General features: G+C 35.7%; 1 protein-coding gene across 1 annotated transcript in view; it reads left to right on the forward strand.

Moving 5' to 3' along the window:
• LOC138715730 (uncharacterized) overlaps nucleotides 1-20,726 on the forward strand; it is a 102,453-nt gene that overhangs the window by 70,532 nt on the left and 11,195 nt on the right. The window contains exons 6-8 of the mRNA XM_069848788.1: nucleotides 6,625-6,813; nucleotides 10,528-10,748; nucleotides 14,267-14,373. Of these exons, the coding sequence (XP_069704889.1) occupies nucleotides 6,625-6,813; nucleotides 10,528-10,748; nucleotides 14,267-14,373 (517 nt within the window). The remainder of the gene's footprint in view (nucleotides 1-6,624; nucleotides 6,814-10,527; nucleotides 10,749-14,266; nucleotides 14,374-20,726) is intronic.

Below are 20,726 nucleotides of genomic sequence, written 5' to 3' on the forward strand. Positions count from 1 at the left end.
TGTCCTCAATTCACTCAGAAGTTAATGTAATAACATTATAGCATTATGTCGATACAGAGAAACTACACTTTCCAATGGTGAAATAATAATTAATTATACAAATCGGTTAATTTAGCTTCCGATATTGCTTCATACGAACACAGAAACATTTTCTGCAGGCTATGATTCACAGCTTTCGATTGTTGTTGACCAAGGCCCCTTATAGACGAAGTCATTTGTTTATTTCATTACACGGCCTTAGATGGCAGTTATTTTAATTTTAAAACTCATTTATCTCATTGAATATCAGTCCTATCAAAATTTTCAAAGACTAAAACTTATCGGAAATGATTTTTAAAGAAATGTTTGTTATGTAACATTTTTAATAAAAATCAATAATAAGCTAGATATTTCGATTTATTTAATTCAGGCCCCCTTACAATCCCCCTTTTAAATAATGTATTTTGAATGCCATATAGCCTATAATCTAAGTTACAACGAACGTAATTTATATTCCATTTTTCATCGAAATCCGTTCCACCATTATCACGTGAAAAGGTAACAAACATACAGACAGACATACAAACAAAAATTTCAGAAAAGCGATTTTCGGTTTCAGGGTGGTTAATTATATATGTTAGGACCAATTATTTTTGGAAAATCGAAAATTACCAGAAAAATTTCGACTACAGATTTATTATTAGTATAGATGATTTGTAAATCATAGTTACAGAAAATGAAATTTAACCCTTAAATTCGCAAAGTATACTATAGGATACAACAGGTTAATTGGCTATATGCTATAATTTTAATAGAACAATAGAAAAAGAATTGGTAGTAAAATTAAAATTTCACAAACTACTAAGATTTATTTAAAATCATCCGTCCTCAAGTGAGGTTGACCACTGGGATCCGGAATTAACAAACATAAAAAGATAAGGGAAATGAAACTAGTAAAATAATTATTCGATTTGTAAATTAAAACAAAAATTTATGTGTTAACATATAAATGATAGTGTAGAATTTGAAGAGAGGCCTTCAGAATTTCCATCATAGTCTTCTGAACCTCATAAAAGGAAATTTTAAAGGATTTAAAGATATTAATGTAAATTTTGGTAAACAACCCCTCGCTCCAAATAGTAAGCATGTAATATTTCAGTTGTAAAGTGAAATGCCATATTTCTCACTGAGGAATGGAAGACAAGGTACATATTTAGCTAGCTTGTCATCATTTATCTGCAGTGCCTGATTCGTATCTAGTTCAAAGCAAATCGTAGGGTCTAATCGCTTTCTGGGTTCTTCTATTGATTGTACAACATATAAAATATGGACATTGCAATAGTTGTTTTCTTTACAGTCCGACACGGTTTAATAAACTGGTGTGAGAAATAAAGTTTTGCCAGTTAAAGAAATTCTTCTTCTTCTTCTGCTGCTTCAAGCTGTAGGCTTTAAGCCCGTTGCGGCTCCTTTATTTCTTGTATCCATCTTTGTTAAAGAAATTAATATTTTAATAACAACACATAATAATTATTATTTATTTATCCCTTTGTTTTTTGTTTGTTTGTTTAATTTAATTACACTTGCACTGGTCAAAAAAGTTAAGCATAATTAGGCATACAACGGTTTTTATTAATTAAAATAAAATATATAAATTATAATTGGGTTTCTTGGTTCCACAGAATAAACTTAAAAGTAGAAATACACTATTTGTTAACAATGGACTCATTGTTTGGAAACAACGGAAAAGATAAGGGAAGTTGAAATTCGTACATCATCAAAGAAAAGGAAATGGTGCTTTCAGTACCCTGTTTAATAACGTGTTGGTCCTCCACGAACCCTGAGGCACTCTTGTATGCGACGGGGCATACTCAGTACAAATGCATCTAAGCTCTCCTGAGGCAAATTGTCCCATTCTTCCAAGGCAGCATTCCTGAGAAAGCTCCATGCATGCTCTATGCAGTTCATATCCGGTGAGCATGCTGGCCAAACCATTCTTCGGATCCCATGATCTACCAGATACCGCTGCACACTATGAGCACGATGAGGCCGAGCATTATCGTCCTGTAGAGTGAACCCTTCTCCTACAGTCTCTGCTAAACCACTTACTATGGGTTGGAGGATGTTGTTCTCATACACGGCAGCAGTCATGTTTCCCTCTATTGAAACCAGTGGTGTGCGGCGGCCAAACATGACACCTGCCCAAAACAAGATTGAACCACCAAACTGTTGGTGACATTCCACGGTCATTGAGGGATGATTTCGTTCCCCTGTTTGTCTCCATACGCGAATAGAGTTGTTGTCAGGGTGTAGGCCCATTCTCACTTCGTCTGAGAATAAAGTTCTGGTCCATTGGTCTCGTCCAATTCTCATGTGCTCCAGCCCATCTTGCACGAGCACCCCTGTGATATGGACGGAATGCTGGAGTCTTGAGTGGTCTTCGAGCATACAACCCTATGTCATGAAGTCTATTGCGCACAGTTTGGCTACTTACAACAACACCAGTGGCTTCGCGCAGGTCATGGCGCAGAGTTGTAGCTGAGGCTATATAGGGTTCCTACGTGCAGATAACCTTACATACCGGTCCTGACCTGGTGTTGTTTTGCGTGGACGGCCCTCGCGAGGTCGATCTGCTATTGACTGGGTTTCCTGGAACTTTCTCCATAGAGATGAGCTTAAACGATATTTTCAAGTATCTGTGACAACTGTGACTGTGACAATTAAATATCTGTGACTTTTATCTGTGATTTTGTCACACCGATATTTTATATCGATAAGTAAGCACAATATGCATGAATTACACCGATATTTTGTCACACCGATAAAAACTAGCAGGAAATATTGAAGAGCAATGAAATGTGAATGCGATTTCTCTATACGCGCCACACATCAGTGATTTATATGGGAAAATGCAACAAATAAATTATGTACATGTACCATTAATAAATAAATAAATGTCAAAAGTTAACCTCTTGTATCAAGAGGTTATATTATAAATATTGAATCAATTGATCATTTTTAAATGTAGTTGGATATGGAGAAATTGAGGTTATGTGATTATCCTAATCGTTTTAAAAATTGATCATTTTTATTGTATATAATATAATGGATAATTATTTTAAGTCGTGCATTAACATTATAATATTCAGTCATAGAATAAAAATTAACGAAACATAAGTATTCGGAAAAACATTGGAAAATAATTACGAAACAAAACAGTTGTTCAGATAGGATTTTACAAAAGATAAAGTGGTACTTGTAATCAATGGGGTATTATTTAAATCGTGTAATCACTACATCATTTATAATAAGACGGTAAAACTAGCGCTGAAGTAGTTTTTGCGATTTCGGACGTGAAAATCGTTGCATTTCTAAGGAATTTTTGTGGAGATGCAGTTGTTCGGATTAAACTAGCGCTGAGGTAGTTTCGGTGATATCTGAAGTAATCACATCATTTATAATAAGATGGTGAAACTAGCGCTGAAGTAGTTTTGACAATTTCGGACGTGAAAATCATTGCATTTATAAGGAATTTTTTGTGGAGATGCAGTTGATCGGGTTAAACTAGCGCTGAGGTAGTTTCGGTGATATCGGAAATGAAAATCGTTGAATTTGATGTTTTGTGGAGATGCAGGTGATCGTATATGCAAGGCATAGCAAAGCCTAAACTAACCAAACCTAATCTGTCACAGATTCGTATATGTAAGGTGTATGCGCGGAGTACGAAGAGAACTACCTCAACGCTAGTTTAGTTGTTGATCATATATGTCTAGGCATAATAAAAGCTTAAACTAACCAAACCTGACCTGTCACAGATTCGTATATGCAAAGTGTATAAGGGGAATACGAAGAAAACTACCTCAAGGTTAGTTTAGTCAAATAAGTTGCCCACCAAATTAGCCAGTTTTGTCTCGTTCGGTTTTAATACTATAGGTGCTGTTGTCGGCTTCTGAGAAATGCTTCGAAAGTTCGGAAGAGCATAACGTTCAGTGACATTATTAAGATAATGTTGTAAGCTCCTTTAACTATTCTGTTTGTAATTATAAGTATAACTGAAAAAAATATTGCTACTGCGTAAAAATTGAGTGGAAAATACATATAAGTTAATATGAATTCACAGTTATATGAAAATGTAAAGATATCGGAGAATGCATAAAATATTTATAAAACATATATAGGCTACAGACTAACTATGAAAACAAAAATTTCAGACTGATAATTATATTATTATAATGCCGCTAATAACTTTGCAACAAATCATCACTTTGCAAAAAATAATATTGCAGAAAATATCACGAAAAAATAATCAAATGTCACCGCCCGATTGCTGTTACTGTATCATGCGCATGCGCAAACCCACGACGTAGAGGAGAAAGTTCTGAGAACGTCACAGACTCCCTGTTCCTAAGAGATAAGAGTACTGAATCGATCACTAGTGATATTTTAGTCACAGACTACTGAATACGGAGCAGATTTCGGTAGCGATATTTTGTCACAGATATTTCGCATCATCAGTCACAGGTTCATCTGTGACAAAAAAATACCTGTGACAAAATATCGGTCTGTGAAATATCGGCCATCTCTATTTCTCCACAGTCTGGAGACAATACTCTGATTCACATGAAGAATGTTAGCAACATCAACTTGTCTCATGTTTTGTTCCATCAAAGTGACGATTTTGATGCGGGTTGCCATTGTAAGGGTGTTCCGATCCATTGTACTGCACTATGAAGCACTATGAAGCAAAACGACACTGATTGAACTTTGCTTGAATTACAGACTTTGTTTACTGCACTATGAAGCACTATGAAGCACTATGAAGCAAAACGACACTGATTGAACTTTGCTCGAATTACAGGCTTTGTTTACTAGCCGTGATTTGGACGTTACCTAGTGATGCAGAATAAAACAAATGAAAGAGTTTGAATTGGTAAACATAATACGTGCCACATAAAACTAAAAGAAACATAAATATCAGGTATTATTGGGTAAACTGGAAATATGCTTAACTTTTTTTGACCAGTGTATTTAACTAGTTTTAATTTATTTATTTATTTTGTTTATTTGTTTATTTCAGTTATTTGTTCATTTATTAATTTGTTAATTTATTTATTTAATCCATAATTGTACCTATTTTTAAGAAGGGGGACAAGACTAATTGTAGTAACTTTCGAGGAATATCACTTTTGTTGACGGCGTACAAAATTTTGTCCAATATTCTTTTGAGAAGATTAACTCCGTACGTAGATGAAATTATTGGGGATCATCAGTGCGATTTTCGGCGTAATAGATCGACTATTGATCAGATTTTTTGTATTCAACAGATAATGGAGAAAAAATGGGAGTATAAGGGTACAGTACATCAGTTATTCATAGATTTCAAAAAGGCATATGACACGGTTAAGAGGGAAGTATTATATGATATTCTTATTGAATTTGGTATTCCCAAGAAACTAGTTCGATTAATTAAAATGTGTCTCAGTGAAACATACAGCAGAGTCCGTATAGGTCAGTTTCTGTCTGATACTTTTCCAATTCACTGCGGGCTAAAGCAGGGAGATGCACTGTCGCCTTTACTTTTTAACTTCGCTTTAGAATATGCCATTAGGAAAGTCCAGGATAACAGAGAGGGTTTGGAATTGAACGGGTTACATCAGCTTCTTGTCTATGCGGATGACGTGAATATGTTAGGAGAAAATGCACGAACGATTAGGGAAAACACGGAAATTTTACTTGAAGCAAGTAAAGCGATCGGTTTGGAAGTAAATCCCGAAAAGACAAAGTATATGATTATGTCTCGTGACCAGAATATTGTACGAAATGGAAATATAAAAATTGGAGATTTATCCTTGGAAGGGGTGGAAAAATTCAAATATCTTGGAGCAACAGTAACAAATATAAATGACACTCGGGAGGAAATTAAACGCAGGATAAATATGGGAAATGCGTGTTATTATACGGTTAGAAGCTCTTATCATCTAGTCTGCTGTCAAAAAATCTGAAAGTTAGAATTTATAAAACAGTTATATTACCGGTTCTTCTGTATGGTTGTGAAACTTGGACTCTCACTCTGAGAGAGGAACATAGGTTAAGGGTGTTTGAGATTAAGGTGCTTAGGAAAATATTTGGGGCTAAGCGGGATGAAGTTACAGGAGAATGGAGAAAGTTACACAACGCAGAACTGCACGCATTGTATTCTTCACCTGACATAATTAGGAACATGAAATCCAGACGTTTGAGATGGGCAGGACATGTAGCACGTATGGGCGAATCCAGAAATGCATATAGAGTGTTAGTTGGGAGACCGGAGGGAAAAAGACCTTTGGGGAGGCCGAGACGTAGATGGGAGGATAATATTAAAATGGATTTGAGGGAGGTGGGGTATGATGATAGAGACTGGATTAATCTTGCACAGGATAGGGACCGATGGCGGGCTTATGTGAGGAAGGACGGCAATGAACCTTCGGGTTCCTTAAAAGCCATTTGTAAGTAAGTATTTATTTAATCTGGAAGAGCTAAGGTCAGTAGGCCTTCTCGTCCGCCCAGCCAGATTCTAATTGAGTACAATATACAATATACACATAGTATATAATGAGAAACTAAACTCTCATCTTTTTAATACTGAGTTTTACTTAATTGTGATTTTAGATCATCAAAGATTTCTGCACATGGATTGAAAGTCTTGGTGGCGTGGAGAAATCTCCGATGACTGAAGATACAGTGCAACAACTCTTTGAGATCAGATTTGAAGGTCCGGCAGCTAAAGCCCTCTGTGTACGCATCAAGGAACTACCAGTGGTCACGGAGACAATCGCCATGGCGCGAAATGTGCCGCAGGTAAGATGAACTAGCCCAAAACTTAACCTACTCATTGTTTCATCATCTCTTATCATCGTCATCACCATCATTATTAGTTATAGTGTAACCACCAATACCATCACCATCACCATCACCGCCACCAACGCAACAGGCACCATCACCATATTCACAAACACAACACGATCACCATTACTACCACTGCTACACCAAAAACATTAAATTATCATCGTCGTCATCATCATCATCATCATCACCATTACCATCACCATCACCATATTCACAAACACACCACCATCACCACTACCAATACCACCATCACAACCACTATCACCATCATCATGATCATCATCTCAAATCACTTCCTATTCTGATGTCAGTTTACCATCTCTGTCGTTTTCTGTTTTCTCTTTTTTCTTTTCTTAATTATACTACAAAACTTGTTCTAGTGTTTACACATGGTCATTGATTTTTCTCATTGATCTAATCTTTTCGGCGAACTATGGCCCTGGGTTTGTAATAGCCTGAACAGCCCGCAATTCTAAAAGCATTTGGGTTCGCTTTTTTTTTTTTAATCGTGAACTGCTCGTGAAGTTTAGCGTGCTTCAATTTCGGTTTCTTAGGAAAATGACAATAATTATTTTGTTCTTTCATATTTCTTTTGATGATAATTTAAGTATGATTTTCCGTTATCATTCAGATTTCATGTTCGTATAATAGCACGCATGGCACTTCTGCAGTGCTTGTTCATATTTTACAATTTTGAAAATAATAATTTTTATTATTGTACCGCTTTATTTAATTGCTGTAATTTGATATTCATGTTACTCGTTTTTTTTTCCGATCTCGTCGACTAGTTATATTCCGTTGGCAGTGGCTGATATTTTCTTACTATAGTCGTGTCGCTGTTATTTCCGGTGTGACTCCTCTCCTTTGCTTACGTCTTAGAAAGTGAAGGCTCTATAAAATGTAGGTAGGTAGTATCGTTAGCCATTTTTGTTCTTTCGTTGCCGAGCTACCAGACGAGGAATCTATTTGCTTCACCGTTAAACATTATCATGTTGTAGCTCCTATGATAATAAATCAAACACACTGTAATTGAGCAAATACAGTAATTGAGCGGCAAATAACGTCCTCGTGTGATTTCTGCGAACTCTAACGAAAGAGCCAAAATGGCGGGCGATTATATTAAGTATTTATCGAGCCATAGGAAATTCATTACATCATCAATAGCGAATGACAAGACGCACACGTTTAAATGTAGCCGACCTGCAACGTGATTGGCTGCCGGAAATAAGAGCGACGGGACTATAACTAGTCTATCAATACAAAGGATCTATTCCTGGAAACTGTTACGAGATTTGTGTACAAAGCGAAAATTGGTCACCGGATTTCCATATATTGTGAACGTATTTTATTAATGCCGCTGGACTATATTTTTATTTCTTTTTGAAAGGTATGGAAGGTCAGAAGAATACTGTAATAAATTATGAAAAAAATAATTTCTCATTCTGTAAATTATAATTTAAAAATGTAATTTAAAAATTTTTGAAAATGAATCACATCTTAATCACAGCCTCTAATATCGTAAAACTACAGTGTCTTCAGCTACTCTATAGAATATTAGCAGGCCGCATAGGGATGAGACCCTTCCTCCATAAGAGAAAAATTCGATAGGCCTATATGTGCGTTTCAAGTTCAAATGAACACTGTTTTACGTTACTTCGATACGAAAAACAGGTAAGTTCCTGACTGACAGCTTTTGAGTGTAATACATTGATTATTATGTATGTACAATACTATGTGAAAACTAATTAATTGGAAACAACTAAAAGAATACCTTAGATAATTACCAAATACAGCCATAGCCGACAGGACGACGATATACAGCATTACAAATAAAATAAAAGGCAGCGGGTCTCTTTTAGACACGAAGTAGAAAAGAAATTAAATTAAAAATTTCTCTCCCCCCATCATTAAGTACTTGAGGGTGAATTTAAAGAACGAAGTGTGTAAGTAAAATTCTCGCATTTCAGAATAAGTGGAAGATAATATTGGGAAATATATTCCTCTCATAGAACTCCTAAAACTCTACATAAATTCGAAATGTTTAAGGTGGTTTCAACTTATACTGAGACACAAGCAGAGAACGTTTCTAGCAACTATTGTGGAATGTATTGATACTGTTTTTACTAAGAGAGACCGAACCTTGTCTATTCTTCTACTGGGAGTTATGTCGCCGTTACAATACCCAGCTACGTGCAAGATATCGCATTGCTTAAAATGACATTTTGTAAAATTTTATTGCATACGCTCTGGCAATTTGACTGACACTGACAAACTACGTATTGACAAACTTCCAGGAGAAAATGAAGCTAATGTTTTGAACTCTGACATACACGTGTCAACAATACTCCCTTCTCATGAGTTTCAAGAAACTAACGGTTATCAGAGGAAGGGACGTAATGTGAATACTGTACCCCAACTGCCATTCTCATCCCACAATTGATTTTGATTAGAAGCAACATCTAACTACGTTAGTCTCGATTCAAATACTGCTTCTGCTGTACTTATGCGTCTTCAGTAGAGAAGAGTCCTAGAAATATTGAAATAGGCCTACGTGTCTACTTACTTTCCCTAATAATTTGGATTTTTCCGAATTAAACTTTACTTCTTAACCCTTAAATTGACGAAGTATCCTATAGGATACAGCAGATTGATAGGCTATATGTTATAATTTTAATAGAACAATAGAAAAAAATGGTAGGAAAATTAAAATTTCATAAAATACTATAATATTGTACAACATGTGAAATATGGACATTGCGATAGTTGTTTTCTTTATAGTCCGACAAGGCTTAATAAACATGTGAAATATGGACAGTGCTATAGTTGTTTTCTTTATAGTCCGACAAGGTTTAATAAACTAGTGTGAGAAATGAAGTTTAAGGTTTACACTGTTGTAGTCGCGACGCTGTTATTCCCGGCGTGAGTCTTTCTCTTTGCTTACGTCTTAGGAAGTGAAGGCTCTATAAAATCTAGGTAGGTAGTATCTTTCGCCATTTTTGTTCTTTCGTTGCCGAGCTATCAGACGAGGAATCTATTTGCTACACCGTTAAACATTATCATGTCGTAGCTCCTATGATAATAAATCAAACGCAGTGTAATTCAGCAAATAATTGAGCTGCAAATAACGTCTTTGTGTGCTTTCTGCAAACGCCAACGAAAGAGCCAAAATGGTGAGTATTTATCGAGCCTTAAGAAATGAACAGCATCTTCATCAGCGAATGACAAGACGCACACGTTTAAATGTAGCCGACCTGCAACGTGATTGGCTGCCGGAAATTAGAGCGACGGGACTATAGTACGTTGACTCAAGTGTATGAATTCAGAGATTCTGAAATGTCACGGGATTGAATTTCGATAACTGTGAGTGATGAAGCTACTAAATGTCTCTCGAGGGACTGTACGGACTTCGATTGGAAAAACTGTAGCCAATTTTGTGAACTAGTCATTTTTTTTCTTTCGTGTTGAGCTCTATCCCTTATGTTCTAGTAGACTAAGTTCTCTCTTTTTGATCCTTCAAAGAATTATACATCGTTGGGATGGTGAATCTTGAAGCGAGATAAATGGCATACGGACTTGGAGATCACATCATTATATCAATCAGTCCCAAGATCAGTGGGCTTGTATTTTTTTAGTTTGATGTGTTGTTTAATAATAACCATATTACAGGCATCTATTCGTGCTGGTCTGAAACAAGAAATCCTCTTGGATATCAAAGCCGAGAAAAGGCCTGCGAAACTTGTGGCCTTTGGAACAGCCTTGCCCATCAGACCTCCTCTTCGCTTCCGTCCTCCCAGAAACGAAACCAAGAAGAGATGGATAGACTGTGCTAGCGTGCCAAGGGACCTGGAAACCATGCAAGTTGTATGGCAAGACATTACCGACCTGAGGTAGGTAACTCAGAAATCATACTTGTTAAATGCACACTTCCTTAAAACAGACTAAGGCATGGTACACTAATCAGCATTCCTATAAGGCAGGCATCGGCAAAAATGTAATCGCGATCACTAGCAATAGTGACATAAGGGGCAGCACAGTAAACTGTCTTTGCTTCACCCCCTCCCTTCCATCCAACTCCCCTACAACTCCAGTTCACAAGCAACCATCAGTGACGGGTTACTGCTTAGATTTAGACTGCTTCTTTCTCAAAACCTACATCGTTGTTCGGAGACGTGTGTTTAACGAAGAATGGGAAGAATAATAGTAATATGCGTTACAAGAGCGGTATGTTGAAGTTTTCATGTTCGAGGAAAAGTTTGAAAAAGCGAAACGTAGTTGAGCTATTTTAATTTCCGAGAACATGAAAACAAACATACCGCTCGTGTATCGTACATTATTTTGTACAAAGATCGTTTATTACATACCTGAAAGAGGAATTTCTAATTAGTTGCAATGAAATCTCCATCTTGGTTTCTGTTCAATGACGGCAACTTTGGAAAACAAATATATCCATCTTCAACATTGTTCCTATAAAATGTTTTCTGTGTTTACTATACTCCAGCAGGCCGTGATATATGTCTGTCTTTTTTTCCCCAGTCTGTAAATGCGAACTTAAAACAAACGGTAAGGTTCATCTCCTTTGTTCAAAGTAGCCGCCATGATGAGTCTGGAATCCTATTGATTTTTTCACGGCTTCCTTAATGTTACTTGCATTACAAATGCAGTAACTTTTGTGGTGTTGTAGAGTTTACTTAATTTTTGCAAATATTTAAAAACAATAATTAACAGTGCAATTTAGGTGATATTGCAGTGGTAAGTTTCCAATATATAATTATTACTATATTGAACGCCTTTAAAAATAATATGTTAAAAGCCTAAAGCAGTAAAATGAATATGGCGCTTAAGCGGTAAGAATAGGGAAATTGTTATGTGTGTTACGTTGGGAATACTGAATGTGGTATTTCACACTTACCGCGTATTGGTTTTGTGCGGAAAGCAAGCAAATACGCACGATCTTGCACAAAATTTGTTGTGCACATGGTGACAATGTTGATGCTTCGCGGGTTCTAAAATTCTAATAGGCACTTATTAATCAAACATCGGACGACATTATGATACAGTACATGCCATAATGATTACCATGAAATCGTAGGTAAGCATGAACATATCCAATCTAATTGTGAACGGATATTGTATGTACAGTCCTCTCGTTTAGGCACAGTGAAAACGTAAACAAAGTGCAGGTAATGCTTGGTGAGGGGGGGGGGGGACAAGCCGAACGATAAAGACGAGGGATGCACAAGGTTTTAATTACAACATTAATGGCGGAGCATTAATTGAAATTATATTTTCGAAAAACACCCAAACAAAAGAACACAAACTGCATAACGTTATCATATACACATGTTAATAAACAAGCAATTGTAACGTTGAAATAATGTAATATAACAAATCAAATTTTGTTACTTATATGATGTTGCTTACAAGCAGAATTTTTTACGGTCACGAATTTCATTCTCTGTATGACTAACACAATATCACCGTCTTCTGTGGCCGAATTAACATAACTACAGTATATTGGTCTGAAGTAACAACACAATTTCCTAAACATAATCACCCCTTCTCAAAGTTCAATTTATTCAGGTACAGCAGCAAAATTTGATTTGTTATATTGAATTATTTCAACGTTACAATTGCTTATAATGTATTCATATATGAGGCCTCGCCGTTCTCATTGAATAATCAAGGCTATATGTAGTCAACTTGTAGCTACCTATTATTATAGTTACAATTGCTTGTTTGTTGAAATGTGTTATGCAATTTGTGTTCTTTTTTTGTGTGTGTTTTTGGAAAATATAATTTCAATTAATGCTCCGCCATAAATGTTGTAACTAAAACCTTGTGCATCCCTCGTGTTTATCCTTCGGCTAGTCCTCCCCCCACACGTTACCTGCACTTTGTTTACATTTTCACTGTGCCTAAACGGGACGATCTACTGTAATAGAAAATAAGAATAAAAATAATTTTTCTTTCCGTAGGGTTGCACGGGGCGAAGCAATTACAACATTTAAAAAAGAAATTCAAATAATAGTTCCGATATTAAAATATGATGAAACAAAATATGAGTGAAAAAAAACTATATGCCTATTATGTTATTGCTTTGGAAATCGCAAAATCATTAAGTGCTATAATGAAGGAGAGTTCATTGAAACGTGTTTGAATAAAGTTGTTATTAGTCCCAATAATCTGATGTGTTTAGCAATATGAAATTATCCACACGGACAATACCAAGGAGGATAACGGACATTGCAACACTTGCTGGACGAGAAATAAAATCAAAGATGTATCAATAAAATTTGTGGTCTATTCTCTCGCCTTAGGTGAAAACATAGATATTGATATAGTAGAATTGATAATTTTCATCCGCGTAGTTACAAAGAATCCCTCTATATGAGAATATTTGCTTGATATCATACCACTTACAGGAAATACAACAGGAGACGAGTATCCCAAGCATTATGAAAATGTATAAAGAAAATAATCTGAATATAAAGCAACTGATATCTCTAGTAACTGATGGGGCTCGAAATATGACTTTAAAAAGTCTACTAGGTGGACTAACGTGCATTTTAAGAGAGCTGGAAATAAGTGAGGACATACAATGTTTCCATTACATAACACATCATACTGACCTAGATTTATTTAAAATGCTCTCCATAGAAAATATCTATAGTCGCATCTTAGGTCTCCTATCGCTACCTGCCTCTACATTCACGCCAACTGTGTCTGGAACTCGAATCATTTCCTGCATTATTGTGAACATTCTAAAACTTCATAAAGGTCGTTAAGTCTTGAAATAAAAAACCTTAATTAACATTATTAAGTAATGAAGGGCGTGCATGAAGTCAACATGTTATATTGTATAGACTTTTTTATTATTCCACCAACGGAGTCCTTCGTACTGCGACCACTCGGTCTATTTCACTCACAGCCTTCTGAGGAAATGTGACCAGATTTTTAGTAGTGGATCTCGCCAACTGGAGATCTCAGTCGGGTCTTAAGAAAAGTTTCCTCGTTTTACCGGCATCATCCTATTGTTGTGAATGTTGCAAAGAGAAATTGTAGGCCTATGTCTGGCCGAAATGGTGTGACATGAGAAGAGAAATAAGAAAAAACGGACCGAAAATTAGTAAGGATAAAGAAAATAGAATAACCCTCATTTTTGTCTCTTGACCTTCAGAAGTAACACACCGGTTTCGGAACCGTGTTTTCGGAATGATAAAGCTGCGGCCTTATACTGAACTATCGGAAAAACATATGAAGCCTGACTTTTCACTCCCAATATATTTTAGGTATACTATAGAACTACAATGTAACGGATTCTCTTTTGGTGTATAATTTTGTATGTTTTTACTTACTTTACTAGAAATATTTCCTAGTTTTCTTACAAACTGTTTTCTATCACCAGATCCACAAAGGCCTACTGCAAGTGGCTTCTTGATCACCCCACAATACCTCAACCTGAGTACCTCAGAAAGGAAGGATTGCGGACTTCAATTGAAAGTCAACAAGGGAGTAAGTATCTGAATCTATACAGTCACTTCTGCGTATTATGCTTAAAAAATCTCAAAATAACAATACTGCTATGCACTACCCTAAAAATGAAAATACATCAGTAAAAACTAACACTGTTGGGAGTTGGACTGTTTGCGAGCGGGGGCTGAAGTGGTGTAAGGAGTTAGTATCAGTCACTGCTGCAGGAAGAGACAAAAACTTGGCCCAAGGTCTCGCAGTCACTACACGCTACTATTGAGTTAAACCAGTTTTGCCAGAAACTCCACCTTCATTTTTCCTCAAAGAAGCATAAAATTTCCCACACAACTGAGATTTATCCCACAACCTAAATAAACAAATAGTAATGAAAAAGAACACAGAGTAATTATTCTTGCGGCTCACGACAGGAAGAACTTGGCTGTGAGATCAAACTGCACATGTGCGGACTTGGTTAATAAAAAATCTAAACTAAACAAACCTAACCTTCGTTAAGATATGTAACCGGAGTACGAAGGGAACTTCTTGATCTGCCACTGCATGAGAAGTTTGATCTCACAGCCAAGTTCTTCCTGGCAGCGATCCTCTCCTCTAATAACAGGTCTATAACTATGAAAATAAAAATATTATCACTAGGGACCGGATGTTTAGGTTTTTAAGAAGTCCATTTTAAGTTATTAGAATAGGTGAAATAGATTTTTTTAGTTTTTTTCCAAGCTGTGAATGGGGTCGCAAAAATTGCCTGTGAGCAAGTGTTAAAAATGTACGATTACAGTCAATTTTAAATAACATAACTTTTCCCTCGGTTGTAAAGATGGAATCATTTACAATCCACTGTCATTATAAACGTGATTTCATTTGTTTGGCATAGCTTAACAAAACACAAAATATAAAAATTCAATGTTAACATCAGAAGTACTAGAATAACATAGCTGCACAGAGAACGCAGAAAAGTTCACAGCTCTTATTCGCACAATCAAGATCACAGTCTTCTATCAGGGAACATGTTCGGAAATTTCACGAATTTTAACAATGCGACTTTTTCGCAGTGCATTCACCTCAAGAGAAAGTTCAGTCACTTCATACCCTTCTAATGGCATGTCATATCTCTGATCAATGGCAATTTTAAAACCTACAGTCCCAATCATTATTCTTGAGAGGGTGAAGCCTCGCTTTCTCCAGTGCAGAAGAGAATAAAAATTAGAAGATATATTGAAATTTCTAAATATAGTTACATAAAACGCAGTAAATATAGAAATTATATAGTCAACTGTCCGAAGACAAGTCTGAATCTCACAAGTAACACCAACAAGGCATCACTCATGAGGCAACTAGGCTAGGAGATAATGGGGTAGGGTAGCCAGTTCCTTTCCCCCTCCAATGCATAGGCCTACATCGCAGGTTAACTACATATTCACTAATCAGACTTCCTCTGACACATATCGTCAAGTGAGATGTACTGCTATATACATGAGGGGCTCACAACCAGAGTGGGCCAAGTCCACCAGTGATCAGTTTGTGGATTAATACAATCTCGGATGAAGAAAACTTAGATTTATTCATTGCCATAACAAACCAAGTCCATAACTTATTTGTTACTCCACAGAGGCAGCATTTCCTATGGAAGGTGAAGGTTGCTAAGCGTGAGCCAGGAACTTTAAGACTCAATATCTCAGAACTATTCCAGATGGACTTGGTCCACTCTGGTTGTGAACCCCTCACATATCAGCCAAAACCTCAATCAGAGATAAAGTATAGAATAATACATATTAATTATGATTTAGGGTTTTTTTAGTTCTTTAGATCCAATTTAGGATTTTTAGAGTCAACATATATATATATATGAATCTTATAACCATGATTCGGAAAATTATCTAAGAAATTATGAATTTAGAAGTAAGGAAAAAATAGATAAATACCTATAAATCTGGTCCCTAATTATCACTCACCAAATATAATACAAAACATCTTAAACGTGAAGCTTCAGATGGGTGTTGGTGACCTTGAACAGCAGTGCAATCTTTTAGTTTGAAAAGTGGATCGTATTACAGCAACTCCGTCGAAAGCCTCATCACGTGTTTTTACATGTTTTCTCTTTTTTCCCCATTTTTCCCCACAAATCAAAATTCTTGCTATTTTTGCCTCTGTGGGAAATTTCTCACAATCTGGCAACATTAGTTAAACATATATCAGTAGCGTTAGCTTGTCACTAACCGCCAATAACCGTCAAGTTGCGATCAATATTTATATGAGCGGTTAATAGCATATAGCCTATGTTTTGATCCATGGTTATTACTCGACTGAGGCGAGTGGAGCAGGGGGCGTAATGTGAACTTTCGCGATGATGCTATAAAAACGCAGGAGCAGTACAAGTGACGCTCCGGGCTGCAGGACTCCACTGACCTCGGTCGAGTAGTAATAGCATATATTTTATGTTTTGAACCACAGTTACAGCATGGGCGACTCTCAACGCATTCCTTCCTCCCACAAATTCTGTAGGTTCCAATTGTAGATCATTAATATAACATATTCTTCATTTACTTTAATAATATAATTAATCATAATTAAATATTTTACTAGTAGTTATTATTTCAAATCATGTTTTTTTCAAATAACAATAATTTTATTTACATTGATATTTTTATTCCTTAACGCTTAGTTATATATTAAGTGTAACAGGCTGACTTACACTGAGATTTACTTCTCACACAAATATTTATACTAAGTTCCACTTCTGATGAGTTTAATTTTTCTATGTTCCTTGCTTTTAAATTTCATGTTTCTGCTGCATATGAATTTCTACTTTCGAGTATTGCATGATAAATATGAGTGTTTGTTTCAGAAGTCACTGCCCGATCCTATAAAACACTGTTGAGTTCTGATATACAATAGCTCCTCCTCTGCTTGTCCTTTATTAATTCGCTCATTAATTTCTGATTCGTTATTTCCATGTCGGTTTATTTTCGTCCCTAGATACATAATTAATTTACATGACTGATTATCCCTTGAAGTGCCCCCTATCGCCATGTATTTTGTTTTCTTTATATTTAATTTCAAGCCCCACAACTCATATTCTTCTATCAGTTTTCAATCATGTATTTTAAATCGTCCTACTCTTATTCAATTAATAACACTGGGGAACACGATTTTTACCTCCGGGAAGCTAATGGCTGTTTTTTTGTCAATATACAGTATGTAGAAACCGAATAGACTATGTTGTTTAAATTGGCCTATCGGGTCTCAGTTTTTATTATATTTAATTCCCGATTACTGCAAAATTAATATCATGTACAGTACAGGGTGTTTCTGAAATACTTTGACAAACCTTGGGAGTATGTTCCTCTCAACAAAACAAGTAAAACGTTCGAATAAACATATGTCCGAAAATCCTTAGTTTTTTTTAGTTGTTAATGAAAGAACATAATGAAACATCTGTTAGATATTGTCAGCTTGGTAGCAAGTGTTGCAACTTTAATCAATTCAGAAACTTATAACAAATGTTCAAATGAACAAATGATTGCAGTAAACAAGTCTCTTTAGCAACACATAGCCATTTAGGATACAATGGGTGCATTAGCAGACTTGTATCGACATCATTCGATTATCTAACAAAATTAATATTATTATCGGTTACAAACTTAAGTTAAATTGTTGGATTGTACCTCGAAACGCGTTGAACGTAAACTTTCATTGTTATGAGTTTCTGAATTGATTAAAGTTGCAACACTTGCTATCAAGCTGACAATATCTAAGAGATGTTTCGTTATGTTCTTTCATTAATAACTTAAAAACTAAGGATTTTCGGACATATGTTTATATGAACTTCTTTTCTTGTTTTAATATGAGGAACATGCTCCCAAGGTTTGTCAAAGTATTTCTGAAACATCCTGTATATAGGCCTACTAAGGCTTTGTTCCTTTTATTTTGTAGGATGTATACCAAACACTTTATATGCAGTTTAAAACATAACTCTTACACATCTTTATATTTGTACTTGGCGAATTTCTTAAAACCCTGTTACGTGTGTCATGTATGAAGTAGGTAGAACTTTATTACCGGATGTCCCTTGCCTGAAATGGGAGCGTCAGAGCGTAAGAACTAAATTATTTAGTATTGAAAAGAAATATTATCTTAAAATATAAATAAACTAAATATGCTATTGCTTCTTTAAAATTGTTCGGGTGCAAATGTTGTTACGACATTTGGTTTGATGAATTAGTGTAGTGTTTTTCTTTGAAGCAAGATATAGACTATGTATCTGGAACATGCTGAGAACAAGCATCAACAACACTCACCCGACCCTCAGTGCTCAAATGGTTAATAAAAGTAACAGACGTCAAAGTCGTAATTTCCACATCACTTTTGTTATGTTTGTGGAAAGTTCACACCAAAATTCCAAGGAAAAATCAATAAAGTTACTAAAACAGCTTACTTTCACTACTTCGGTTACAAAATTGGTGATCAAGATAAAAAGTGGGCTCCAAAACATTATAACGTTGAGGTCAATACAATCCGAAGTATAACCCATTTGTGAATGCTATAAATATTCTCCTGTCCCCTCTGTACATAGCATTGAGATTAATGAAACAGTTTGTCAAAGGATTGAATAGTGGTTTTTGTTACCTGCAAGAATTATTTCCCAGTTTAACATATGCAAACTTGGGGGGGGGGGGGGTTTCGTTGCCCCACAGAAAACGAAGCTTTTAAAAGACGAAGTTTTTTTAAAGTAAATTAACATATGTGAAACTGGAGACCTGGCATGATTTTAAGGAAGTTGTGGAAGGGTTTTTTTAATGCAATAGGAAGGATGAAAAATATTAATCTTTAAAGGACTCATTACTACATTATTGCAGAGAAATGGACTGTAGGATGTCATTGAAAATGCATTTCCTTAATTCGCACTTAGAATGTTTTCTGCAAATTTAGGTGCTGTTAGTGATGAACAGAGAGAGTTTTTTCATCAGGGCACAACCACAGTGGAAAAATGTTATCATGTTCGTTGGGATCCTGCATTGTTGGGAGATTATTGTTGCTTTCTGAAGGACAATATTTGTGATTATAAGAGAAAGCCATCAAGTAGTAAGCATTTTTAAGACCTGTGAGTTATATAATTTCTATTGCTAATATTTTAAGCGGTTTATACAAATCTATTTTATTCCTGTTTTGGATGATCTTTCATTGTCCTTAAAAATACGAAAACTTCAATTGACATTTAAATTGACAAGGACATTTTCGAAATCACCGCATTGATTTCCATAAGAATCAGCTATTTTTAGTCCGGAGGTAAGACTTTTCTTCCTAATGCAATTTATCATCTGCAAATAGTAGAGATATAGTGGTATCGTAGTTTCGAATATTTTTCTGTTGCTTAAACGGAACGACACGGCTTCCTTAACAATAATCAACGATAGTTTTTCCCATCTTATAATCCAGCATGCATTCTTTCCGATCATCATACGTCTCAAAGCGTTGCTTCCATGTGAATTGGAATACAAACTTCGGTATATCTTCTTCCACAAATCCGTGTAATTTTTCTATTCACATATATTCCGTTGTTTCAAAGATATTAGGCTATGATTTGTGGGTGATTGTCATTGTTAGTTATTTTACTCCCAAAGTCCTGTACAATTTAATCGCTCTTAAATGGGCCAATAAAATTTTCTTTGATGTCTGTGCATAATAGAATTCTTCTCTCACAACTCTTTAAGTCAATTTTTCCACAAAAGGGCCAACAGTCATGTTTCGATATGGTTTTCTTACTAATGTGCTTGATAGATTTTTTTTCTAATCCTACACATTTCCTGGGCCCTCGAAAGGTCGATATTTCGATGTCAATACGTATTCTACTTCTGAGTCCTGCATATTGTCTGCTCAAAAAAATTTATCTAATTCCTCAATGGTTAACAATGTTCATTTTCTTTCTTCACAACCTCAAAAGCGTTTTCTGGCCACCAAAGGGGCCATCAGCAATATTTAGTTATGTTTATGTTAATCGTAATAGTTCCATTATATCAGGTTCGCATTTAATATGTTGGCCCTAAACATGGCTAATATTCATGACCATCTGATCTCTGGCTAAAGAATAACGATAACTCTGCTCTTTCTATATGTTAGTAGTCTCGAGAATTTTCCTGAACCTTAAAAGGACTAACGTAGTGCCTGATAATAATAGATGGTATTTCGTTTATCCCTTAGCTTGGTATACATTTCCTTGGTCCTCGAAAGTATCGACGACAGGTTTCATTAAGATGAATGTTAACGATAATTGATACAGATATTTTTGTTCTTTCCTTCTTTTCTACATATTTTCATCATCCAACCATATGGCGCTACAGCCCCTACTGGGCCTTGGCCTCCTTTAGAAGTCGCCTCCATTC

This window comes from Periplaneta americana, chromosome 15, assembly GCF_040183065.1.
Source record: "Periplaneta americana isolate PAMFEO1 chromosome 15, P.americana_PAMFEO1_priV1, whole genome shotgun sequence".
NCBI lineage: Eukaryota > Metazoa > Arthropoda > Insecta > Blattodea > Blattidae > Periplaneta > Periplaneta americana.